We start from the raw sequence: 27,769 nt of genomic DNA on the forward strand, positions 1-27,769 counted from the left end.
GGGGCTCGAGGCAGATGGGCCCGGGGGTAAGAAGTCCGGAGGACCATGAGAGGGCCCCAGGGGAAACGAGCCCGAGGGACTTGGGCCCAGAGGAGAGGGGCTCCAGGGAGAGGAGCGAGAGTGAGAGGGGGCTGCAGGAGAGGAGCTCTCTGGCGAGGGAGAAGAACTGGGGGATGAGGAGCTTGGGGGAGGGGGCCTTGAGGGGGAGGAGCCCAGGGGAGGGACCCTCGAGGGAGAGGAACCCAGGGGATGGGGGCTTGGGGAACGGGGGCCCGGGGGATGGAGGCCCAGGGGAGAGGAGCCCAAGGGAATGGGAGAGAGGAGCGAAGGAGAGGGGGGAGAATGGGGAGTGGGAGTCAGAGAGGGTGATCGTTTCAAATCTCTGGCATCGCCGCCATCGACAAATGGTCCAAACCCACTTCTACCGAATGGCATCCAAGATGTTTGGATCCCCAAAATGCCGGCTCAGAGTCATAACTACAATGCCAGCTCCAGCCCAGTCCCAACCTCGGCTCTGGCCCCAGCAACAGGTGGCTAAGGTGGAGGAAGCGCTAAGTGGGACAGTATGGGACGAGGCTGTGTGGGGGGTGGCTGATTATACTGAGTGGTTGTCAGTGAGAAAGAGGCAGAGAATGGAGCTAGAGTTGATGGCCGATGTCAAGAGGTGGATCAACAGCAAAATCTCAGCCAATGACTTGGAGCTCCGTGTCCTGGAGACACTGGAAAGCCACGAGTGGAGAGACCTACCATCGGACAAGACCCTTACCCAGCAGATGAAGCCTGAGGTCAGCGGCCATATCCTGAGTCCAACTATCCCTCATCCTCTGCCCTGCCTCTACTGTCAGTTGTATGTTGTATATTCAGTAGGTCTCTCACATAGAGGTTTTGCGTCTTGTATGGTTGAAAATTAAATATTTGTTGAGAACACATGATTATGTATGTATATTCACAGTCTTGCTCAAGTTATGAGCGAACCCCATGCTTGCTTCTACACAGGTCTCAGTCCTGTTCACAACTGACTTCAGACTCCGATTATGTTTTCCTTTACCTCACTGTGGGAGATACTGTTTCCCATTTGCAAATTAACCTTTCTATGCTGAATACCCTTATACTACACAAGTCTACCCAATGTCTTTACATTGCATACAATCATTTCGTAGTACGGAACTTGAGTATTGCTGAAAAGAGATGCATTGTCTAAAGTAGATAGGAAAAGGGAAGAGGTCCTGAAAGGAGAATATAGGGAGTTGGGAAGGGAGTTGAGAAGAAGGACCGCAAAGGTAGTAATCTTGGGATTGCTGCCTGTGCCACGTGACAGTGAGAGTAGGAATGGAATGAGGGGGAGGATAAATGCGTGGCTGAGGAATTGGATCAGGGGGCAGGGATTCGGGTTTCTGGATCATTGGGACCTCTTTTGGGGCAGGTGTGACCTGTACAATAAGGACGGGTTGCACTTGAATCCCAGGGGGACCAATATCCTGGCGGGGAGGTTTGCTAAGGCTACTGGGGAGAGTTTAAACTAGAATGGTTGGGGGGTGGGAATCAAATTGAAGTGACTGGGAGAGAGAAGGTTAGTTCACAAATAAAGAAAGCTTGCTGACAGTGTGAGAGGGAGGATAGGCAGGTGATAGAGAAGAGGAACGCTCAGACCGAAGGTTTGAGATGTGTCTATTTTAACGCAAGGAGTGTTGTGAACAAAGTGGATGAGCTTAGAGCGTGGATCACTACTTGGAAATATGATGTGGTGGTCATTACAGAAACTTGGATGACTCAGGGACAAGACTGGTTACTTCAAGTGCCGGGTTTCAGATGTTTCAGAAGGGACAGGGAGGGAGGCAAAAGAGGTGGGGGAGTGGCACTGTTGATCAGAGATAGTGTCACGGCTGCAGAAAAGATGGACACCATGGAGGGATTGTCTACGGAGTCTCTGTGGGTGGAGGTTACGAACAGGAAGGGGTCAATAACTTTACTGGGTGTTTTCTATAGGCCGCCCAATCGTAACAGGGATGTTGAGGAGCAGATAGGGAATCAGATCCTGGAAAGGTGTAATAATAACAAGAGTTGTCGTGATGGGAGATTTTAATTTCCTAAATATTGATTGGAATCTCCCTAGAGTAAGGGGTGTAGATGGGGAGGAGTTTGTTAGGTGTTCAGGAGGGTTTCTTGACACAGTATGTAGATAAGCCTACAAGCGGAGAGGCTGTACTTGATTTGGTATTGGGGAATGAACCTGGTCAGGTGTCAGATCTCTCAGTGGGAGAGCATTTTGGAGATTATGATCATAATTCTATCTCCTTTACAATAGCATTGGAGAGGGATAGGATCAGACAAGTTAGAAAAGTGTTTAATTGGAGTAAGGGGAATTATGAGGCTATCAGGCAGGAAATTGGAGGCTTAAATTGAAAAGAGGTTTTCTCGGAAATGTACGGAAGAAATGTGGCAAATTTTCAGGGAATATTTGTCTGGAGTTCTGCATAGCAATGTTCCAATGAGACAGGGAAGTTACGGTAGGTTACAGGAACCGTGGTGTACAAAGGCTGTAATGAATCTAGTCAAGAAGAAAAGAAAAGCTTACAAAAGGTTCAGGGAGCTAGGTAATGTTAGAGATCTTGAAGAGTATACGGCTAATAGGAAGGATCTTAAGAAGGAAATTAGGAATGCCAGAAGGGGTCATGAGAAGGCCTTGGCAGGCAGGATTAAGGAAAACCCCAAGGCATTCTACAAGTATGTGAAGAGCAAGAGGATAAGACATGAAAGAATAGGACCTATCAAGTGTGATGGTGGGAAAGTTTGTATGGAACAGGAAGAAATAGCAGAGGTACTTAATGAATACTTCAGTATTCACTATGGAAAAGGATATTGGTGGTTGTAGTGCAGACTTGCAGCGGACTGAAAAGCTGGAGCATGTAGATATTAAGAAAGAGGATGTGTTGGAGCTTTTGGAAAGCATCAAGTTAGATAAGTCACCAGGACCAGATGAGATGTACTCCAGGCTACTGTGGGAGATGAGGGAGAAGATTGTTGAGCCTCTGGCGATGATCTTTGCATCATCAATGGAGACGGGAGAGGTTCCAGAGGATTGCGGATGTTGTTCCTTTATTCAAGAAACGGAGTAGAGATAGCCCTGGAAATTATAGACCAGTGGTTGGTAAGTTGATGGAGAAGATCCTGAGAGGCAGGATTTATGAACATTTGGAGAGGTATAATATGATTGAGAATAGCATAGCTTTGTCAAAGGCAGATCATGCCTTATGAGCCTGGTTGAATTTTTTGAGGATGTGACGAAACACATTGATGAAGGAAGAGCAGTAGATGTAGTATATATGGACTTCATCGAGGCATTTGATGAGGTGCCCCATGCAAGGCTTATTGAGAACGTGAGGGGGCATGGGATCCAAGGGGACATTGCTTTGTGGATCCAGAACTGGCTTGCCCACAGAGGCAAAGAATGGTTATAGATGGGGCATATTCTGCATGGAGTTCGGTCACCAGTGGAGTGCCCCAGGGATCTGTTCTGGGACCCTTACTCTTTGTGATTTTTATAAATGACCTGGATGAGGAAGTGGAGGGATGGGTTGGTAAGTTTGCTGATGACACAAAGGTTGGAGGTGTTGTGGATAGTCTGGAGGGATGTCAGAAGTTGCAGTTTTCAATTCAGTTTAGAATTTAGCAAAGGAGGACCAATTTAGCAAATTCAGTTTAGAATTTAGCAAAGGACCAATTTAGCAAATTCAGTTTAGAATTTAGCAAAGGAGGACCAAGAGACTGATTAAGAAAGGGGGAAATAGAGCACAAGAGTAAGCTTGTGGGGAACATAAAAACTAACTTTCTATAGGTATGTGAAAAGAAAAAGATTGGTGAAGACAGATGTTGGTCCTTTACAGTCAGAGACAGGGGAACTTTTAATGGGGAACAAGGAAAGGGTGGACCAGCTGAATACATACTTTGGTTCTGTCTTCAAAAAGGAGGACACAAATAGCGTATCCTATGTTAATGATTTAGATGGGGTAACTAAATGTAATATCTCCAGATTTGCAGATGACACAAAGCTGGGTGGGAGGGTGAGCTGTGAGGAGGATGCAGAGATCCTTCAGTGTGATTTGGACAAGTTGAGTGAGTGGGCAAATGAATGGCAGATGCAGTATAATTAGGATAAATGTGAGGTTATCCACTATGGTAGCAAAAACGGAAGGCAGTTTGCTATCTGAATGGCCATAAATTAGGAGAGGGAAATGTGCAATGAGACCCGAGTATCCTTGTATACCAGGCATTGGCGCAGCAAGTGGCAAAGAAAGCACATGTTATGTTTGCCTTCATAGTGAGAGGATTTGAATACAGGAACAGGGATGTCTTGATGTAATTATACAGAGCCTTTGTGAGGCCACACCTGGAATATTGTATGCAGTTTTGGTGTCCTTATCTGAGAAAGGATGTTCTTGTTCTTGAGGGAGTGCAGTGATGGTTTACCAGACTGATTCCTGGCAGGACTGATGCATGAGGGGAGATTGCGTCAGTTAGGATTATATTCGTTGGAGTTCAGATAAATGAGTGGGGATCTCATAGAAAACCATAGGACTAGACAAGAAGGATGTTCCCGATGGTGGGGGAGTCCAGGACTAGGAGTCACAGTCTGAGGATACAGCATAGACCATTTAGGACTGAGATGAGGAGTAATTTCTTCACTCAGAGTGGTCAGCCTGTGGAATTCGCTATCACAAAGTAGTTGAGACCAAAACATTGTATGTTTTCAAAAAGCAGTTAGAAGCAGGACAAGTGTGTTGATGAAGGTAGTGCAGTTGATGTCATACACATGGATTTTAGTAAGGCGATTGATAAAGTCCCCCATGGTCGGCTTATGAAGAAAGTAAGGATGTGTGGGTTAGAGGGAATGGGTAGGTAACTGGCTATCTAACAGTAGATGGAACATTTTCAGACTGGAAACCGGTTACCAGCGGAGTGCCACAGGGATCAGTGTTTGGTCCTCTGCTATTTGTAATTTTTATAAATGACTTGGGGAGGGGGCTGAAGGGTGGATCAGTAAATTTGCTGGTGACACCAAAATTGGAGGAGTAGTGGATGAGGTGGAGGGCTGTTGTCGGCTGCAAAGAGATATAGATAGGATTCAGAGTTGGGCTGAAAAATGGCAAATGGAGTTTAACCCTGATAAATGCGAGGTGATTCATTTTGGTAGGACAAATTTGAATGTGGATTACAGGGTCAAAGGTAGGGTTCTGAAGAATGTGGAGGAACAGAGAGATCTTGGGGTTCATATCCACAGATCTCTGAAGGTTGCCACTCAAGTGGATAGAGCTGTGAAGAAGGCCTATAGTGTGTTAGCGTTCATTAACAGGGGGTTTGAGTTTAAGAGCTGTGGGGGTTATGCTGCAACTGTATAGGACCTTGGTGAGACCACATTTGGAATATTGCGTGCAGTTCTGGTCACCTCACTATAAGAAGGATGTGGAGACACTGGAAAGAGTGCAAAGGAGATTTACCAGGATGCTGCCTGGTTTGGAGGGTAGGTCTTATGAGGAAAGGTTGAGGGAACTTGGGCTTTTCTCTTTGGAGCGGAGGAGGTTGAGAGGAGACTTGATAGAGGTTCATAAGATGATGAGGGGGATAGATAGAGTGAACGTTCAAAGACTATTTCCTCGGGTGAATGGAGTGGTAACTAGGGGGCATAACTATAAGGTTCATGGTGGGAGATATAGGATGGATGTCCGAGGTAGGTTTTTTACTCAGAGAGTGGTTGGGGTGTGGAATGGACTGCCTGCAGGGATAGTGGAATCAGAAACTTTAGGAACATTTAAGAAGCTATTGGATAGGCACATGGAGTACTTCGGGATGATAGGGAGGAAATAGCTTGATCTGGTTTCAGACAAAGCTCGGCACAACATCGTGGGCCCAAGGGCCTGTTCTGTGCTGTACTGTTCTATGTTCTATATTCTAAGAGTGGCCCTCAGGTGGGGATGCTGGGTAAACTGGGGTTGTTCTCCCTGGAAAGACGGAGGATGAGGGGAGACTTAATAGAGGTGTATAAAATTATGAAAGGCATAGATAGGGTGAACGGTGGGAAGCTTTTCCCCAGGTCGGTGGTGACGTTCACGAGGGGTCATAGGTTCAAGGTGAAGGGGTGGGGGGGGGGGGGGGGGGAGGTTTAACACAGATATCAGAAGGACATATTTTACACAGAGGGTGGTGGGGGCCTGGAATGCGCTGCCAGGCAAGGTGGTGGAGGCGGACACACTGGGAACGTTTAAGACTTATCTAGATAGCCATATGAACGGAGTGGGAATGGAGGGATACAAAAGAATGGTCTTGTTTGGACCAGGGAGCAGCACGGGCTGGAGGGCCGAAGGGCCTGTTCCTGTGCTGTATTGTTCTTTGTTCTTTGAGTGAAGGTCAAAGACATCCAAATTAGACAGGAAGTTGGGAGTGTGGATTGGGAGTGGCAATTTGAAGGCAAATCCACACCTGGCCTTTGGGAGGCTCTTAAAGGCTAGTTGATTGAAGTGCAGGACAGGCATGCCCCCGCAAAACTGAAGGGTGGAAATGGCAGGATTCAGGAACCATGGATGACAAGCTTAGTCAAAAGGGAAAAGGAAGCATACGATCGGTCGAGGCAACTAAAAACTGAAAGCCTTTGAGGAGAATAGTGAAAGTAGGAAGGAACTTAGAGAAATTAGGAGGGCTAAAAGAGGCCATGGAATGTCTTTAGCAAACGGGGTCAAGGAGAACCCTGTTACAAGTCAGGTTGGATACTTCAAGGTGTTCTATGAAACTCGCCTGACCTGTAACGTTTTACATTGAATTTGGCTAGGATGAGCAAGAGGGTAACAAGAGAAAGAATATGTTCACTTTGACATCTCTCTTCCTTTTTATATATTTAAAGAAGCTCTCATTGTCAGTTTTTATATTCCTTACTAGTTCACCCTCAGTTTATTTTCTCTCGCTTTTATATCTTTTTAATCCTCCTTTGCTGGATTCTGAATTCATCCCAGTCGTCAGGGCTATTCACTGACTTTTGCCTCCTTATATGTGTTTTCTTTCAACTTCATGCTCTCCTTAACTTCCTTGATTAGCCATGGTTAGTTTATCCCTCTTTTAGAATTATTCTTCCTTACTGGGATATATTTTTGCTGAGAGTCATGAATTACCTCCTTATATGCCTGCCACTGTTTGCTTACTGTATTTTCTGCTAATCTATCCGCCCAGTCCACTTTAAGCTAACTCTATCCTCACTTCATTGTAATTCCTTTTATTTAAGTTGAACACAGTTTTTTTCCAACCAGTTTCTCACTCTCAAACTGAATATTGAATTGATCACTATTTCCTAGTGGAGATCATTTATTAAACCTGCCTCATTAGCCATTACCAGATCCAAGAAAACCTGTTCCCTGGTTTGATCCATGACATTATAGGAGTGTCTTGAAGAAGCAAAGCACGGAGAGCTGGAGAGGTTTAGGGAGGGAATTCCAGAACCAAGAACGAGGCAGTTGAAGGCATGGCCACCCATGGTGGAGTGATTCAAACAGGTTGGAATTTGAGGCATGCAGACATCTTGGAGGGTTGTGGGTATTTATTCATTCACATGATTTGTGCATCACTGCTTTATTGCCCATCTCTAATTCGTTTTGGGAACGGTAAGAAGTCTCACAACACCAGGTTATAATCCAACAGATTTATTTGGAATCACGAGTTTTCAGAGTTCTGTTCCTTCATCAGGTGAGTGGGTGCGATCTTCTTGGAGATCCTCCCCACTTTTTGGCATGTTGAAATCCGTGTGGTCCAGATACACCCACAGTGCTGTTAGGGAGGGAATTCAGGATTTTGGCCTAGCGACAGTGAAGGAATGGGGATATATTTCCAAATCAGTGTGGTGTGGGGTATGGAGGGAAACTTTCAGATGGTGGTCTTCCCATGCATCTGCTGCCCTTATTCTAAGTGGTAGAGGTCACAAGTTTGGAAGGTGCTTGTTGGGTCCATTCATTCATTTCAAGAGACCAGGGCACACAAGTTTTAAAATTATTTTCTTTTATTGAACCGAACTTAACAATTAACATGACAGAAATAAAGAAAAGCAAACTTGGAGACTGGCTTTTCAGCCAGGCTCTGTACTGAACTTGAACACACTGAACTGAAGCACCCTAAAATCCAAAATTTCTTTCAACCCTTATCTTGTTATTGTAAGTGTCCTTCACAGGCTGTCTCCATCTGGAAAAACAATCCTTGCTATGCAACAACCTACCATGTGGTACCTTGTCAAAGGCCTTGCTAAAGTCCATACCTTCTAACCACTTACCCACTACAGATGTGAGGCTCACCGCCCTGTAGTTCCCTGGCTTTTCCCTGCAGCTCTTCTTAAACAAAGGCACAACATTTGCCACCCTCCAATCTTAGTGTCATCTGCAAGCTTACTAACCATGCCTCCTATATTCTCATCCAACTCATTGATATAAACAGTGGACCCAGCACCGATCCCTGAGGCACACCACTGGTCACAGATTTTCAGTTTGAAAAAACAACCCTCTACAACCACCCTCTAGCTTCTATCATCAAGCCAATTCTGTATCCATTTGGCTACCTCACCCTGGATCCCGTGAGATTTAACCTTATGCAACAACCTACCATGTGGTACCTTGTCAACGGTCTTGCTAAAGTCCATGTAGACAACATTAACTGCACTGCCCTCATCTACCTTCTCGGTTACCCCTTCAAAAAACTCAATCCAATTTGTGACATAGTTTTCCACTCACAAAGCCATGCTAACTGTCCCTAATCAGTCCTTGCATCTCTAAATGCATGTAGATCCTGTCTCTTAAAATACCTTCTAACAACTTACCCACTACAGATGTGAGGCTCACTGGCCTGTAGTTCCCTGGCTTTTCCCTGCAGCTCTTCTTCAACAAAGGCACAACATTTGCCACCCTCCAATCTTCAGGCACCTCACCTGTGGCTGTCGATGATTCAAATATCTCTGCTAGGGGACCCGCAATTTCCTCCCTAGCCTCCCACCGTGTCCTGGGATACACTTCATCAGGTCCTGGGGATTTATCTACCTTGATGCGCTTTAAGACTTCCAGCACCTTCTTCTTTGTTATATGTACACTCCTCAAGACATCACTCTTTATTTCCCCAAGTTCCCTAACATCCATGCTTTTCTCAACAGTAAATACTGATGAGAAATATTCATTTAGGATCTTATCCAACTCTTGTGGATCCACACATAGATGACCTTGTTGATCCTTAAGAGGCCCTACTCTCTCCCAAGTTACTCTTTTGCCCTTTATGTATTTGTCGAAACTCTTTGGATTCTCCTTTGTCTTATCTGCCAAAATAATCTCGTGTCCCCTTTTTGTCCTCCTGATTTCTCTCTTAACTATACTCTTACACCGTCTATACTCTTCAAGGGATCTACTTGATTCCAGCTGCCTATGCATGTCATGTGCCTCCTTCTTCAAGCCTCGAAGTCACAAAGATAATAGGGTTTCAGCGACAGTTAAACTGAGATGGATGAAGTCTGGCGCTGTGGATATAGACACTGTTAGTGATGGTGAATATAGCGCTGAAGGCAGGCGATGCGGAAATAGACACTTAGTGATGATGTGAATATTGTTATGAAGCGGAGGTTGATCCCCTCTCTGAGAGCTAAAACCTAACTACTCAAAGAGGAGTACCTCGCTTTATAATCTGTTAAAAGTCTGTGAGAAATAGTACGATCTGCCCTTCAGCAACGTTTTGCGGTTAAATCAAAAATAACTACCTGAGACTCTCTGTAAAATCAACAAATAACACTTTATTCATCTCACTAACAGTGAACAGCTTACTAAACTATTAACAATCCAAATAAAACGCTATTCTATTGAAGTGCTGTTTAGATAAAAACAATTCCTACTTATTCACAAAAAAATAGCATTTTTAGTTACCCTCTAAATTACAACCAGGTTTGTCATCTTCTGAAATCTTCTGTCTTCTTTCTTCTTCCTACTGTCTGGAATCTCTGCCTTCTTTTGGTACTATTGCTATCCAAATGAGGCTTTGAGCTAAAAGCTATGGCAGAGAGCAGTTGCTGTATCTCTCAGGAGCTGGGAACTGTCTCTCTCTCTCTCACTCTGAGCTCTTCTCCCATTTATGCCACTCTCATAAATCTGCTGACATCCCAACATTCCCACAATAGGGTTGGTTCTCAGGTTACCAAAACATCAAATTTAAATCTAATACATTGCTTGATACCTAAGTACCTAATTTAAATTGATTGGGCAAAATTCAAAAACAGCCTGTTGTCTTGACAACACTGCTTGTTTGGACTTTCAATACAATGTTTCAGTCTGTGTACTGCATATGCACCTGCATCTCTTTTTTTTAAAAACCTCTAAGTATAGAAAAAGCACTACCTTTTAAAGGGGCCATGCAATACTTTTTTTTTACAAACACCAACGTCACAACACCTCCCCCCATGAGAAATGAACCATCATCATGAAAAGATGACATCATTTTGTTTTCTTTTAAACTCGTGATAAAGCATCCACAATAACATTTTCATGACCTGCAACATGTGCAATCTATAAATTAAATGCTTGTAACATAAGACTCCAATGAAATAGTCTGGCGTTCTTGTCCTTAAACCTTTCCAGAAATGTCAAAGGATTGTGATCGGTACACACAATCGTCTCTGATGCATTGTTTGTTTCGTAAACATTAAAATGTTGTAAGGCCATTACTAAACTCAATAACTCCTTTTCAATAATAGAATATTTTGTCTGGTGGATTTTTTGAAAAATAACTGGCCTTTCAATTCCACAATCATCCTCCTGTAACAACACAGCTCCAACACCTACATCACAGGTGTCGATGGCAACTTTGAAGGGTTTCAGAAAATTTGGTATGGCTAAAACAGTGTGGTTAACACTGCTTTCAAATTCTCAAATGCCTCCTGGCACTGTTCTGTCCACTGAAATTTTGTGTTCTTTCTTAACAAATTCATCAACGCTGTCACTACGCTACTAAAGTTTGGTACGAATTTTCTGTAGAATCCACTCAATCCCAAAAATTGTAGCACTTTCTTCTTCAAGGATGGCCTTGGAAATTCCTCGATGGCCTTCGTCTTCACGTTTCTTGGTGTCGTCTGTCCGTATCCGATGTTGTGTTCTAAGAATGTCACTTTCGCCTTCGCAAATTCTGTTTTTGCCAAGTTTATGACCAACTTTGCCTTCCATAGTCTCTCGAAGAGCTCTGCCAAATACTCCATGTGATGTTTCCATGAATGACTAAAGATCACTAAGTCATCTATGTAGACAGCACAGTTAGCCAATCCTGCAACAACTCTGTTCATAAGCCTTTAAAAAGTGGCTGGTGTGTTTTTCATCCCAAAGGGCATTATTTTAAATTGATATAGCCCATTTGGGGTTACAAAAGCAGAAAGTTATTTTGCACTCTCTGACAAAGGTACTTGCCAGTAAATGTGAGTCCAACTTTGTGTAAGTAGCTTGTCCTACTTTTTCCACACAATCCTCCAGCCTTGGAATTGGGTATGAATCAGATTTAGTCACAGCATTGACCTTCCGATAATCTACACAGAATCATTAAGTAACATCAGGTTTGGGGACCAACATGATCGACGAACTCCTCTCGCTTTGACTCGGCTCTATAATGTCTTCTTGTAGCATCGCTTCCACTTCCTTCTGAACCTGTGCTGCTTTGAGACGATTAAGCCAATAGGGGTGTTGTTTTATCAGAACAGCATTCCATATTTCAACCTCATGTACTATATCATTAGTCCTCCCCGCTCTATTTCTACATAGGTCCTCATAGCACTGAAACAAGTCTTTCAATTCAGTTCTCTGTTCCTGGGACAAATAGCTCACTACCCTATTCCGTGGATATTCCATGGATAGCTCATTACCCTAATAGCTCACTTCCAAATAGCTCACTACCCTATTCCACGGATCCAGAACTGGCTTGCCCAAAGTAGGCAGAGAGTGGGTATAGATGGGTCTTTTTCTAAATGGAGGTTGGTCACCAGTGGTGTGCCCCAGGGATCTGTTCTGGGACCCTTGCTGTTTGTCATTTTCATAAATGACCTGGATGAGGAAGTGGAGGGATGGGTTGGTAAGTTTGCCGATGACACGAAGGTTGGTGGGGTTGTGGATAGTCTGGAGGGATGTCAGAAGTTACAGAGGGACATAGATAGGATGCAAGACTGGGCGGAGAAGTGGCAGATGGACTTCAACCCAGATAAATGCGTCGTGGTCCATTTTGGTAGGACAAATGGGATGAAGGAGTACAATATAAAGGGAAAGACTCTTAGTACTGTAGAGGATCAGAAGGACCTTGGGGTCCGGGTCCATAGGACTCTGAAATCGGCCCCGCAGGTGGAGGAGGTGGTTAAGAAGGCGTATGGTGTGCTGGCTTTTATCAATCGGGGGATTGAGTTTAGGAGTCCGGAGATAGTGATGCAGCTATATAAGACCCTCGTCAGACCCCATTTGGAGTACTGTGCTCAGTTCTGGTCGCCTCACTATAGGAAGGATGTGGAAAAGATTGAAAGGGTGCAGAGGAGATTTACAAGGATGTTGCCTGGAATGAGTGGCATGCCTTATGAGGATAGGCTGAGGGAGCTCGGTCTTTTCTCCTTGAAGAGACGAAGGATGAGAGGAGACCTAATAGAGGTGTATAAGATGTTGAGAGGCATAGATTGGGTGGACTCTCAGAGGCTTTTTCCCAGGGTGGAAATGTCTGCTACGAGAGGACACAGGTTTAAGGTGCTGGGGGTTAGGTACAGGGGAGATGTTAGGGGTAAGTTTTTCACACAGAGGGTGGTGGGCGAGTAGAATCAGCTACCGTCAGGGGTGGTGGAGGCAAACTTAATATGGTCTTTTAAGAGACTCCTGGATGAGTACATGGAGCTTAATAGGATGGAGAGTTATAGGTCGGTCTAGAAGGTAGGGATGTGTTCGGCACAACTTGTGGGCCGAAGGGCTGTTTGTGCTGTAGTTTTTCTATGTTCCTATGTTTCTGTTCCTTAAGGACTTCATTATCCAATTTATTCTGAGGCACATCAAAATCCAAATCATCTGGATTTGATTCCTCACTCTGAGTGGCAATAACTAATACCTATTTCTCTGGTTCCCTTTCCCTGTCATAGTACTATTTTAGTATGTTCACATGACATGCCCTATACATTTTTTCCTATCTGGCATCTTTACCAGATAATTCACCTGACTTAACTTCTTCTCAATCTGATAGGGACCACTAAACCTTGCTTTGAAGGGAGCTCCTACCACCGGTAATAGCACCAATACTTTGAGGGCGGCACGGTAGCACAGTGGTTAGCACTGCTGCTTCACAGCTCCAAGGACCTGGGTTCTTTTCCCGGCTTGGGTCACTGTCTGTGTGGAGTTTGCACATTCTCCTCGTGTCTGCGTGGGTTTTCTCCGGGTGCTCCGGTTTCCTCCCACAGTCCAAAGATGTGCGGGTTAGGTTGATTGGCCATGCTAAAATTGCCCCTTAGTGTCCTGAGATGCGTAGATTGGAGGGATTAGTGGGTAAAATATGTAGGGATATGGGGGTAGGGCCTGGGTGGGATTGTGGTTGGTGCAGACTCGATGGGCCAAATGGCCTCTTTCTGCACTGTAGGGTTTCTATGATTTCTATGATACTTTATCCCCATGGGCAAACGTACACATTTTAGATTACTTATCTGCTTCTTGCTTCATTAGGTGCTGGGCCACCTTCAAATGTTGTCCAGCTATTTCACCCACTCTGTTTAATCTTTCTCTCACCTCAGATACATAATCCAACTGTGAGATCTCAGACTTCGCACCTACCAACTTTTTCTCAATTAATTTTAAATGTCCTCTTACTTCGTGTCTGAATATCAATTCAAATGGAGTAAACTGAATCGATTCATTTGGAGTATCTCTAATAGTAAATAATGTAAAGGCAATACCATTATTCCAATCGTTTGGATAATCCTGGCAATAAGCCCTCAACATGGTCTTTCGGGTCTGATGCTACCTTTCCAATGCTCCCTGGGATTCAGGATGGTACGCACTAAACATAAAGTGTCTGATTCCTAAACTATCCATGGCCTCCTTAAATAATTTGGCAGTAAACTTGGACCCTTGGTCTGACTGAATCTCCCTGGGTAATCCATAATGGGTAAAGAAAGCAAGCAACTCTTCCACAAACTTTTTGTCTTGACATTCCGTAAAGGAATTGCCTCTGGAAACCTGGTGGACATGTCCATTACGGATAGCAAATACTGGTTCCCACTTTCGGTTTTAGGGAGGGGATCAATTATAACCCAAGTAAAAGGTTCTTCAAATGCGGGAATTGGCATCAAAGGCGCTGGTTTTATCACTGCCTGTGGCCTTCCTACCATCTGACATGTATCACAGGTACAGCAAAATTCAACCACATCTTTATGCAATCCAGACCAATAAAAATGCTTCTGAATCTTAGCCTGAGTTTTCCTCACTCCTAGATGCCCTCCTACAGGTAATTTGTGTGCTACCTGCAATACTTACTGTCTGTATTCTCTCAGCAACACAATCTGGTGAACTTCCGTCCATTTCTTATCGGCACTACCTGCCAAGGTAGTGGGAGGTAGTGTCTACCTACCATTTCCGTCTTGCGATTTTATCCTGATATTCTGGATGCATTTCGGAATACACTCTGATTCCTTTTCCATATAGGCTTTATGATATAAATCCTTTATCGTCTCATCTTTCTGTTGTAACTCCATTAATCTTTCTGAACTAAACACCTCTGCCTGATCCTCTACCTGCTTAGGTTTTTCCTTTGCCATCTCATCAAACAGAGTGTCAGCTAACTGGGCCTCAATTCCTTCATCTTTCTCTTTTGTTTTCCCTTCCTATTTTAACTTGTGGGATTTTGTCACCACACAGTCCGGAAAAATTCCAGGGTATTTTTCTTTTAACTCCTCAGTTTCCTGATTTTCTTCTGGCTTTTCCACTACAATGAGCATCATTCCCACCTGTGATCCAGCTATATAGTTTCCAGGGATAAACTGTATTCCAGGAATTTTCCATCACTCCCACTATCACTTCCCCAGTCTTGATTGGACTTTCCAGCCTTATTTTACACAGGGGAACACTACTTCTCTCTCTATTTATTCCACAGATTACCACTCTTGGGCAATATTTCAGAAGGAGTGCAAATATTCTCAACTCTTACTATTAGAGACAGGCCAGCTCCCGTATCTCTCAATATTTTAACTTCTTTACCTACTGCCCCTGTTCTACCTGAGTAAACCTTACCCACACAGGTGAAGTCTTTGAAAAGATCGGGCATCATCTTACTATCCAGCCCCTGCCTACACTGTGCACTCTCCTTCAGCTCCTCGACTTCTCTCAAGATTTCCTTCACTGTTTTAACTAATCCCACTGGTTGAGCATCTTTTACTATATCCTTTTTCCCAGTGCCTTTCTTAAGCCACCACTGTGATTTTTTGTGTCCCACCTTATCACAGTGAAAACACCTGAGGCCTTTCACCTCTTTTCCATCCCATTGGGTTTCTTTTTTCACAGGTGGTAAACTGTTCCCAGTGTGACCTACTTTTTGTTTTTCATTGAAGGATCTCCCTCGTTTCCAATTTCTATCCCTCATGGAATGAAATTGCTGTTGGAGGCTAGATTTCAATTTATGCACTAATGTATATTCATGTGTCATTTCTGCAGCTCTTCTCGCTGTTTCAACTTGCTGTTCCTCAACATGAGTTCTTATCACTTCTGGAAGTGAGTTTTTAAACTGCTCCAACAGAATAATATCTCTAATAGCCTCATATGTCTTTTCTATCTTTAATGCTCTCATCCATCTATCGAAGTTGCTCTGCTTAATTCTTTCAAACTTGATATATGTCGGACCTGGTTCCTTCCTTACATTTCTGAACCTCCTCTGACAGCGCTGCAAACACCCCAGTAGCGCTGTCTATCAACTTGATCTGAATTAACATTACCCACACCTCCTCTGGCCACTTCATCCATGTGGCCAATTTCTCAAGGAAATGAAAAAGGCTTCTCTGTCTTTTTATCAAATTTTGGTAATGTTTAGACATACTTTTATACATCCCAACCAGGTGATTGGCTATGCTGAGCTTGCTCACAATCACTTCCACCTTGTACTTTAATTTCTGTCATTTGAAGTCTTTTTGCTTCAAATTCCAACTTCATCTTTTCCGACTCAAAGAATCTTTCTCTTCCTTCAGCTAGGGCCTTCCTCTGTCTTTCTTTCTCTCTTTCTTCTCTCTCTTTTTCCCTTTCTTCTACTAGGGCCTTCCTCTCTCTTTCCTCTCTCCCTCTTTCTAACTCTACTCTTTTAAGTTGACTTTCTAACTCCAATTGTCTCATTTGCAATTTATTTTTTCTAACTCCACTGCACTTGACTGTTTCCCTGATATACCTAAATGCTTGGCCATCTCCGTTACAATTTCAGCTTTCCTATTATCCCTGGTTAAACCCAATTTTAGCCTGTTTGCCAATTCTACAAGTGTCGTCCTATCCTGTCTTTCTTAACTTTCTTGGCAAATTTGGGAAACGTTTTCAACCCCCAGAACCTCTTTAGCAATGTTAAAAGCTATTTCCCCATTTTTGATTTAACTGGCTATGGGCCAAGTGCTGGTAGATGGGATCAGGGGAGAGTTCAGGTATTTCTCATGTGTCGGTGCAGACTTGATAGGCTAGGGCGCCTCTTCTGCACTGCATGATTCTATAAATATGGGGAAGTCAGGCGATGTGGAAATGGATACTGCCAGTGATGTTTTGAATATGGGTGAAGTCAGGCGATATGGAAATAGACACTGTTAGTGATGGTGAGAATGCAAGTGAAGACAGGTGATGTGGAAATGGATGCTGTCAGTGATGTGGAAATTGACACTCCAGTGATGTGAATATGGGTGAATTCAGGCGATGTGGAAATAGACTTACCTGATGAAGGAACAATGCACTGAAAGCTCCAAATAAACCTGTTGGACTTTAACCTGGTGTTGTGAGACTTCTTACTGTGCCCACTTAGTCCAACGCTGGCGTCTCCACTTCAGGAATAGACGCTGTTAGCGATGGTGTGCAGATGAGTGAAGTCAGGTCATGTGGAAGTAGTCTGTCTACACATGAGGATGGCCTCAACCAGGATCTTGGGTTCATGTCACACTACACATAACCCCCACCATTTGGCCTGCGCTTGCAAAATCCTATTAACTGTCCTGGCTTGAGACAATTCACACCTTTTTAACCTCTGATTATCCCTCTCTCCACTCGCATTGTCTGTACCTGTAAAGACTCGCATTCCAAACATTATCTTGCAATTGAGTCTCTGTCTATATATATGCCGTGTTTGTGAACCCACCTCTCCACTCACATGATGAAGGAACAGTGCTCCGAAAGCTCGTGATACCAAATAAACCTGCTGGACTTTAACCTGGTGTTGTGAGACTTCTTACTGTGCCCACCCCAGTCCAACGCCGGCATCTCCACACAATGTGGAAATTGACACTCCAGTGATGTGGTGAATATGGATGTAGTCAGGCGCCATGGAAAAAGACGCTTTTAGTGATGGTGTGAGTTGAGTGAAGTCAGGCGAAGCGGAAATGGATGTTTTTAGTGTGATCAAGAAGGCAAATGGGATGTTGGCCTATATCGCAAGGGGGATAGAATATAAAAGCAGAGATGTCTTGCTGCATCTGTACAGGGCATTGGTGAGGCTGCAGCTGGAATACTGTGTGCAGTATTGGTCCCCTTATTTGCGGAAGGATATATTGGCCTTGGAGGGAGTGCAGAGAAGGTTCACCAGGTTGATACCAGAGATTAGGGGTGTTGATTATGAGGAGAGACTGAGCAGATTGGGTTTGTACTTGTTGGAATTTAGAAGGCTGAGGGGGAATCTTATAGAGACCTTTAAGATAATGAAGGGGCTGGATAGGGTAGAGGTGGAGAGATTCTTTCCACTTAGAAAGGAAGCTAGAACTAGAGGGCACAGCCTCAAAATAAAGGGGGGTCAGTTTAGGACAGAGTTGAGGAGGAACTTCTTCTCTCAGAGGGTGGTGAATCTCTGGAATTCTCTGCCCACTGAAGTGGTGGAGGCTACCTCGTTGAATATGTTTAAATCACGGATAGATGGATTCCTGATCGGTAAGGGAATTAGGGGTTATGGGGATCAGGTGGGTAAGTGGAACTGATCCACTTCAGATCAGCCATGATCTTATTGAATGGCGGGGTAGGCTCGAGGGGCTAGATGGCCTACTCCTGCTCCTATTTCTTATGTTCTTATGATGGTGTGAATATGGGGGAAGACAGGCAGTGTGGAAATAGACACTCTGTGATGTGTTGAATATGGGTGAAGTCAGACGATATGGAAATACACGCCATCATTGATGGTGTGAACAAGGGTGAAGTCGGGTGATGTTGGTGATATTGTGAATATGGGTGAAGACAGGCAATGTAGTAATAGGCACTGTCAGTGATGGCGTGAATACTGTGGAAGGCAGGCAATGTGGAAATAGACACTTTTGGTGAAGGTGTGAATATGGGGGAAGTCAGGCGATGTGGAAATAGAATCAATGATGGTGCGATATTGGCTGAAGTCAGGCAATGTGGAAATGGTCCCTGTCAGTGATGGTGTGTGTATGGGTGAAGTCAGATGATGTGAAAAAGGCTGTCTGTGTTGGTGTGAAATTGGGTGAAGCAAGGTGATGTGGAAATGGATGCTGTCAATGAAAGTGTTCATATGTGTCATGTCAGGTGATGTGGAAGTAGACTCTGTTACCAATGATGTGAATATGGGTGAAGCCAGGCTATTTGGAAACAGAAACTGCAAGTGATGATGAAAATAGAGGTGGAGTCAGGCGATGAGGAAATGCATGCTGTTGTTGATTATGTGAATATGGCGGATGTCTGGCGAACTGGAAATTGACTCTGAGTCTAAGTCTGAATATCGGGGAGTCAAGCGACGTGACACTGTTAGAGATTGTTTGAATATGGTTGAAGTCAGGCAACGTGAAAGTGGACTCTGTTAGTGATGGTGTGAATATGGGGGAAGTCAGGCTATGTGAAAATGGAAGCTTGAGTGATGGTGTAAATATGTGTGATGCCAGGCGATGTGGAAATACATATAGTCACTAAGGGTGAAGTCAGATGATGTGGAAACAGGCATTGTTACTGATGGTGTGAATACAGTGGAAGTCAGGAGATGTGGAAATGGACTCTGTGTTGGTGGCAATAGAACACAGAATAGAGCACAGGAATAGGCCCTTCGGCCCACGTTGTGCCGAATATGGTGCCAAATTAAACTAATCCCCTCTGCTTGCCTTTTGTCCATATTCCTCTGTTCCTTGCATATTCATGTTTTCATCTAAAAGTCCCATAAATGCCCCTATCATATCTGCCTGCACCACCACCCCTGGCAGCACATTCTGGACACTACCACTACCCCGAGGTCCCCCTGTACATCAATGCTGTTCAGGGTTCTGCCATTAACTTTATACTCACCCTTAACATTTGATCTCTCAAGGTGCAGCACTTCACATTTGCCCAGATTAAATTCCATCTGCCATTTCTCTGCTCATATCTGCAGCTGACCTATATCCTACTGTATCCTTTGACAACCTTCTACACGATCCACAACTCCACCTATCTTTATGTGGTCATCTTTGGGGCGGCACGGTAGCACAGTGGTTAGCACTGCTGCTTCACAGCTCCAGGGACCTGGGTTCGATTCCCGGCTCGGGTCACTGTCTGTGTGGAGTTTGCACATTCTCCTCGTGTCTGCGTGGGTTTCCTCCGGGTGCTCCGGTTTCCTCCCACAGTCCAAAGATGTGCGGGTTAGGTTGATTGGCCATGCTAAAATTGCCCCTTAGTGTCCTGAGATGTGTAGGTTAGAGGGATTAGCGGGTAAATGTGTAGGGATATGGGGGTAGGGCCTGGGTGGGATTGTGGTCAGTGCAGACTCGATGGGCCGAATGGCCTGTTTCTGCACTGTAGGGTTTCTATGATTTCTTTGATTTCTATCTCTGGTACGTTGCCGGTGCCACGTGATAGTGAGTTGAGGAACAGGGAGAGAGTGCAGTTAAACATGTGGTTGCAGGGATGGTGTAGGAGGGAGGGTTTCAGCTACGTGGATAATTGGAACACATTCTGGGGAAGGTGGGACCTGTACAAACAGGACGGGGTGCACCTGAACCAGAGGGGCACCAATATCCTGGGAGGGAAATTTGCTACGGCTCTTCAGGGAGGTTTAAACTAATTTGTCAGGGGGGTGGGAAAAGGAGTTGCAGGCCGGGAGTCAGTGTTGAGGGTAGTGAGGTATCAAGGTCAAGGGTGGGTACCAGTAGCCAGGAAGGTGGGTTGAAGTGAGTCTACTTCAATGCAAGGAGCATCCGGAACAAGGTAGATGAACTTGGGGCGTGGATTGGTACTTGGGACTACGATGTTGTGGCCATTACGAAGACATGGATAGAACAAGGACAGGAATGGTTGTTGGACGTCCCGGGGTATAGATGTTTCAGTAAGTGTAGGGAAGCTGGTAAAAGAGGTGGAGGAGTGGCATTGTTAATCAAGGATAGTTTAACGGCTGCGGAAAAGCACTTCGAGGGGGATCTGCATACTGAGGTAATATGGGCTGAAGTTAGAAATAAGAAAGGAGCGGTCACGTAACCCAGGAAATTATAGGCCGGTGAGCTTGACGTCCGTGGTAGGGAAGTTGTTGGAGAGGCTTCTTAGAGACAGGATGTATGTGCATTTAGAACGAAACAATCTCATTAGTGACAGACAGCATGGTTTTGTAAGAGGGAGGTCGTGCCTTACAAATTTGGTGGAGTTTTTTGAGAAAGTGACAAAAACGGTTGATGAAGGAAGGGCCGTGGATGTCGTCTATATGGATTTCAGTAAGGCATTTGACAAAGTCCCACATGGCAGGTTGGTTAAGAAGGTTAAGGCTCATGGGATACAAGGAGAAGTGGCTAGATGGGTGGAGAACTGGCTTGGCATAGGAGACAGAGGGTAGTGGTCGAAGGGTCTTTTTCCGGCTGCAGGGCTCTGTACTGGGACCTCTGCTATTTGTGATATATATAATTGATTTGGAAGAAGGTGTAACTGGTGTAATCAGCAAGTTTGCGGATGACACGAAGATGGCTGGACTTGTGGATAGCGAAGAGCATTGTCGGGCAATACAGCAGGATATAGATAGGCTGGAAAATTGGGCGGAGAGGTGGCAGATGGAGTTTAATCCGGATAAATGCGAAGTGATGCATTTTGGAAGAAATAATGTAGGGAGGAGTTATACAATAAATGGCAGAGTCATCAGGAGTATAGAAACACAGAGGGACCTAGGTGTGCAAGTCCACAAATCCTTGAAGGTGGCAACACAGGTGGAGAAGGTGGTGAAGAAGGCATATGGTATGCTTGCCTTTATAGGACGGGGTATAGAGTATAAAAGCTGGAGTCTGATGATGCAGCTGTATAGAACGCTGGTTAGGCCACATTTGAAGGACGTGGAGGCATTGGAGAGAGTGCAGAGAAGGTTTACCAGGATGTTGCCTGGTATGGAGGGTCTTAGCTATGAGGAGAGATTGGGTAGACTGGGGTTGTTCTCCTTGGAAAGACGGCGAATGAGGGGAGATCTAATAGAGGTATACAAGATTATGAAGGGTATAGATAGGGTGAACAGTGGGAAGCTTTTTCCCAGGTCGGAGGTGACGATCACGAGGGGTCACGGGCTCAAGCTGAGAGGGGCGAAGTATAACTCAGACATCAGAGGGACGTTTTTTACACAGAGGGTGGTGGGGGCCTGGAATGCGCTGCCAAGTAGGGTGGTGGAGGCAGGCACGCTGACATCGTTTAAGACTTACCTGGATAGTCACATGAGCAGCCTGGGAATGGAGGGATACAAACGATTGGTCTAGTTGGACCAAGGAGCGGCACAGGCTTGGAGGGCCGAAGGGCCTGTTTCCTGTGCTGTACTGTTCTTTGTTCTTTGTTCTTTGTTCTTTGTTCTTTGTTCTTTGTTGTTAGGAGTTTACTATAGGCCCCCAAATAGTAATAGAGATGTGGAGGAAGAAATTGCTAAGCAGATTATGGATATGTGTGGGGGTCACAGGGTAGTTGTCATGGGGGACTTTAACTTTCCAAATATTGATTGGAACCTTTGTAGGTCAAATAGTTGGGATGGGGCAGTTTTTGTGCAGTGTGTGCAGGAGGGTTTCCTGACACAATATGTGGATAGGCCGACAAGAGGTGTGGCCACATTGGATTTGGTACTACGAAATGAACCGGGCCAAGTGTTAGATTTGGTTGTGGGAGAGCACTTTGGAGATCGTGACCACAATTCGGTGTCTTTTGTTATTGCAATGGAGAGGGATAGGGCCGTACGGCAGGGCAAGGTTTACAATTGGGGGAGAGGTAATTATGATGCCATTAGGCAAGAATTAGGGGGCATAAGTTGGGAACAGAAACTGTCAGGGAAAGGAACTAATAAAAAGTGGAACTTTTTCAAGGAACAAATACTGGGTGTCCTTGATAGGTATGTCCCTGTCAGGCAGGGAGGAAATGGCCGAGTGAGGGAACCATGGTTCACGAAAGAGGTGGAATGTCTTGTGAAAAGGAAGAGGGAAGCTTATGTAGGGATGAGGAAACAAGGTTCAGATGGCTCGATTGAGGGTTACAAGTTAGCAAGGAATGAGCTGAAAAAGGGGCTTAGGAGAGCTAGGAGGGGGCATGAGAAGTCGTTGGCGGGTCGGATCAAGGAAAACCCCAAGGCTTTTTACTCTTATGTGAGGAATAAAAGAATGACCAGGGTGAGGTTAGGGCCGGTCAAGGACAGTAGTGGGATCTTGTGTATGAAGTCAGTAGAGATAGGCGAGGTGATGAATGAATACTTTTCTTCAGTGTTCACTGAGGAGAGGAGCCATGTTTTTGAGGAAGAGAAGGTGTAACAGGCTAATAGGCTGGAGGAAGTAGATGTTCGGAGGGAGGATGCACTAGCAGTTTTGAATAAACTGAAGGTCGATAAGTCCCTTGGGCCTGATGAAATATATCCTAGGATTCTTTGGGAGGCAAGGGATGAGATTGCAGAGCCTTTGGCTTTGACCTTTGGTCCTCACTGTCCACGGGGATGGTGTCAGAGGACTGGAGAGTGGCAAATGTTGTTCCTCTGTTTAAGAAAGGGAATAGAAATGACCCTGGTAATTATAGGCCGGTTAGTCTTACTTCAGTGGTTGGTAAGTTGATGGAAAAGGTCCTTAGGGATGGGATTTACGACCATTTAGAAAGATGCGGATTAATCCGGGATAGTCAGCACGGATTCGTGAAGGGCAAGTCATGTCTCACAAATTTGATAGAATTTTTTGAGGAGCTAACTAAGTGTGTTGATGAAGGTAATCATAGAAATCATAGAAATCATAGAAACCCTACAGTGCAGAAGGAGGCCATTCGGCCCATCGAGTCTGCACCGACCACAATCCCACCCAGGCCCTACCCCCACATATTTACCCACTAATCCCTCTAACCTACACATCCCAGGACTCTAAGGGGCAATTTTTAACCTGGCCAATCAACCTAACCCGCACATCTTTGGACTGTGGGAGGAAACCGGAGCACCCGGAGGAAACCCACGCAGTCACGAGGAGAATGTGCAAACTCCACACAGGAGGGCAGTTGATGTCATATAAATGGATTTTAGTAAGGCGTTTGATAAGGTCCCCCTGGTCGGCTTATGATGAAAGTAAGGAGGTGTGGGATAGAGGGAAAGTTGGCCGATTGGATAGGTAACTGGCTATCTGATCGAAGACAGAGGGTGGTGGTGGATGGAAAATTTTCAGACTGGAGGCAGGTTGCTAGCGGAGTGCCACAGGGATCAGTGCTTGGTCCTCTGCTATTTGTGATTTTCATTAATGACTTAGAGGAGGGGGCTGAAGAGTGGATCAGTAAATTTGCTGATGACACCAAGATTGGTGGAGTAGTGGATGAGGTGGAGGGCTGTTGTAGACTGCAAAGAGACATAGATAGGATGCAAAGCTGGGCTGAAAAATGGCAGATGGAGTTAACCCTGATAAATGTGAGGTGATTCATTTTGGTAGGACAAATTTAAATGTGGATTACAGGGTCAAAGGTAGGGTTCTGAAGACTGTGGAGGAACAGAGAGATCTTGGGGTCCATATCCACAGATCTCTGAAGGTTGCCACTTGTGGTGAACCATTGTTGGTTCCCACCAGGTAGTGCTGAGCCATGGTCTGGCCAGTACTATGAGTCTGTAGATATGTTACTGTTGGGGTTAGGGTTGGGCTGTTATACCTGTTAATATAGTCCTATGGTACACCCCAGTTGGCTCCGCCTCCTGGGAGAGGTATAAAGGTCACTGCTCTGCCTGGTGACCCTTTAGTCTGGGATCGTATACTGTATATGGTAGCTCTGTTATTGTTGGCAATAAAAGCCTTTATTTCCCGAGTACATCCAGCCTCTCGTGTGTTATATCGCGCATCACCACTCAAGTGGATAGAGCTGTGAAGAAGGCCTATAGTGTGTTAGCTTTTATTAACAGGGGGTTGGAGTTTAAGAGCCCGTGGGGTTATGCTGCAACTGTACAGGACCTTGGTGAGACCACACTTGGAATATTGTGTGCAGTTCTGGTCACCTCACTATAAGAAGGATGTGGAAGCACTGGAAAGAGTGCAAAGGAGATTTACCAGGATGCTGCCTGGTTTGGAGGGTAGGTCTTATGAGGAAAGGTTGAGGGAGCTACAGCTGTTCTCTCTGGAGCGGAGGAGGTTGAGGGGAGACTCGATAGAGGTTTATAAAATGATGAAGGGGATAGATAGAGTGAACGTTCAAAGACTATTTCCTCGGGTGGATGGTGCTATTACAAGGCGGCATAACTATAGGGTTCATGGTGGTGTGGTGAACCACTCTAGTTGTCTGTTTATGTGATAGTTTATGTGATATGCCTGGACACGCCCCTGCTGCCTTAATCTGGGGCTCCGCCCTTCTTGGGGTATAAAGGTGGCTGCTCTCCGCCCCTTTTGCCTCACTTCGGATTAGCTATCGGTTCGGGAGTGCTCCAGTTCTTTGTTAATAAAAGCCTGTTATTTCGCAACAAGGAGTCTTTGCGTAATCAATGGTGCATCAGGTGGGAGATATAGAACATAGAACATAGAAAAGCTACAGCACAAACAGGCCATTCGGTCCACAAGTTGCGCCGAACATGTCCCCACCTACTAGGCTTACCTATAACCCTCTATCTTACTAACTTCCATGAACTTATCCAAAAGTCTCTTAAAAGACCCTATCGAATCCGCCTCCACCACCACTACCGGCAGCCGATTCCACGCACCCACCACCCTCTGAGTGAAAAACTTACCCCTAACATCTCCTCTGTACCTACTCCCCAGCACCCTAAACCTGTGACCTCTTGTGGCAACCATTTCAGCCCTGGGTAAAAGCCTCTGAGAATCCACTCTATCAATACCTCTCAACATCTTATACACCTCTATCAGGTCACCTCTCATCCTTTGCCTCTCCAAGGAGAAAAGACCTAGCTCTCTCAACCTATCCTCATAAGGCATGCCACCTAATCCAGGCAACATCCTTGAAAATCTCCTCTGCATCCTTTCTCTGGCTTCCACATCCTTTCTGTAATGAGGTGACCAGAACTGGGCACAGTACTCCAGGTGGGGTCTGACCAGGGTTCTATACAGCTGCAGCATTATCTCCCGATTTCTAATCTCAATTCCTCTATTGATGAAGGCCAGTATTCCATACGCCTTCTTAACCACAGCCTCTACCTGCGACGCTGCTTTGAGCGTCCTCTGAACGCGGACTCCAAGATCCTTCTGATCTTCAACACTGCCAAGCGTCTTACCCTTAATATTATATTCTTTCATCCTATTCGACCTGCCAAAATGAACCACCACACACTTATCTGGGTTGAAGTCCATCTGCCACTTCTCCGCCCAGTCTTGCATCTTATCTATGTCTCGTTGCAAGTGCTGACATCCCTCGACACTATCCGCAACATCACCAACCTTTGTGTCATCAGCAAACTTGCCAACCCATCCTTCCACTTCCTCATCCAGGTCATTTATAAAAATCACAAAGAGCAAGGGTCCCAGAACAAATCCCTGGGGCACTCCACTCGGTGACCGACCTCCCATGCTCAAAAAGACCCATCTACAACCACTCTTTGCCTTCTGTGGGCAAGCCAGTTCTGATTCCACAAAGCAATGTCCCCTTGTATCTCACTTTCTCAATAAGCCTTGCATGGGGCACCTTATCAAACGCCTTAGGAAGGATGTCTGAGGTAGGTTCTTTACTCAGAGAGTGGTTGGGGTGTGGAATGGACTGCCTGCAGTGATAGTGGAGTCAGACACTTTAGGAACATTTAAGCGGTTATTGGATAGGCACATGGAGCACACCAGGATGATAGGGAGTGGGATAGCTTGATCTTGGTTTCAGATAAAGCTCGGCACAACATCGTGGGCCGAAGGGCCTGTACTGTGCTGTACTGTTCTATGTTCTATGTCGTCTGCAAACTTACTAACCCACCCATCTATGATTTCATCCAAGCCTGCTTGCACTGCTGCCTCACAGCGCCCGGGTTCAATTCTGGCCTTGGGTGACTGTCTGTGCAGAGTCTGCACGTTCTCCCCGTGTCTGTGTGGGTTTCCACTGGGTGCTCTGATTTCCTCCCACAGTCCGAAGGACATGCCGGTTGGGTGCACTGACCATGCTAAATTCTCCCTCTGTGTACCCGAACAGGCGCCAGGAACTGGCTACTAGGGATTTTCACAGCAACTTCATTGCAGTGTCAATGTAACCCTACTTGTGACACTAATAAATAAACTTTAAAACTTAAAACTTCATAAACTTTAAATTTAAATTTGTTCCCCCTTTAGAAGTGTTTCTTCAGTGTCACAGATTAGAATAACTTTCCTACTTTTCAACTCATTCTCTTAGTGCTTGATTTGGTTTTACTTATGACCTTGTTAACCTGTGTCTCAATTAGTCAAACCTTTTCTCATGTTGTCAAAGTTCATGCACAAACTCTTTCTGTGGGAGTTACTCAGTCATGGTCAAGACAGTGAACAGGGTTATTGTCTTGAGAGGTACTCAGGGTACTTGTCAGCAAGAGCAATCGCTTCCCTAAGTCTTTCTGATTTTCAACAATCAATTTACCCATTGAAACATCAGCTATTCTGAAAGATATGATTCAATATTTGCCATTCATTGGCTCTGATCTTAACCCTGTAGAGCAAACTGCATCATCACATGGATTTGACAGAAGAATTTCTGCTGCTGACAGGAGAGGAACATTCCATGGCCTGTCATTCTCTACCAACTACAATGGGAGGAGAGATGGGAGAGGCAACCAATGTGTATCGGCAACGGTGCCTGATGGAATATAAGAAAATTCTGCAAATGTGTGAAAACTATGGCATCTCTTTTACAGAAAGGATGCTCGAGAAAGGTGATATTCAAATCTAACTTATTGCAACCTGCTTCACAATGCCACAATCTCAACCTTAAATATAATCTGCAGAATGCCCTTTAGTCACATGCTTTCCAACTAAGGAACTGAATGGAGAGTCAGCTTCTTGGCCTCAGTTTCATTGATTTTCTACATCCATAAAAAATATTCAATATACATGAAATGTGTACTAATATTCCATAGAATGATACAGCATAGGCTTTAGTTATATAGGGGAGTCAAACTTCTCTCTTGTGAATGTGTCTATTCTGTAACAAAAGCCTCCCATTGTTCAATTGCT

At 45.0% G+C, this 27,769-nt stretch overlaps 1 protein-coding gene across 1 annotated transcript in view; it reads left to right on the forward strand.

Moving 5' to 3' along the window:
- The first annotated feature begins 319 nt into the window (after window positions 1-319).
- efcab12 (EF-hand calcium binding domain 12) overlaps window positions 320-27,769 on the forward strand; it is an 80,347-nt gene continuing 52,897 nt past the window's right edge. The window contains exons 1-2 of the mRNA XM_078209287.1: window positions 320-785; window positions 27,252-27,468. Coding sequence (XP_078065413.1) covers window positions 405-785; window positions 27,252-27,468 — 598 coding nt within the window. The 5' untranslated portion in view covers window positions 320-404. The remainder of the gene's footprint in view (window positions 786-27,251; window positions 27,469-27,769) is intronic.

The sequence above is a fragment of the Mustelus asterias genome, chromosome 3 (genome assembly GCF_964213995.1).
Source record: "Mustelus asterias chromosome 3, sMusAst1.hap1.1, whole genome shotgun sequence".
NCBI lineage: Eukaryota > Metazoa > Chordata > Chondrichthyes > Carcharhiniformes > Triakidae > Mustelus > Mustelus asterias.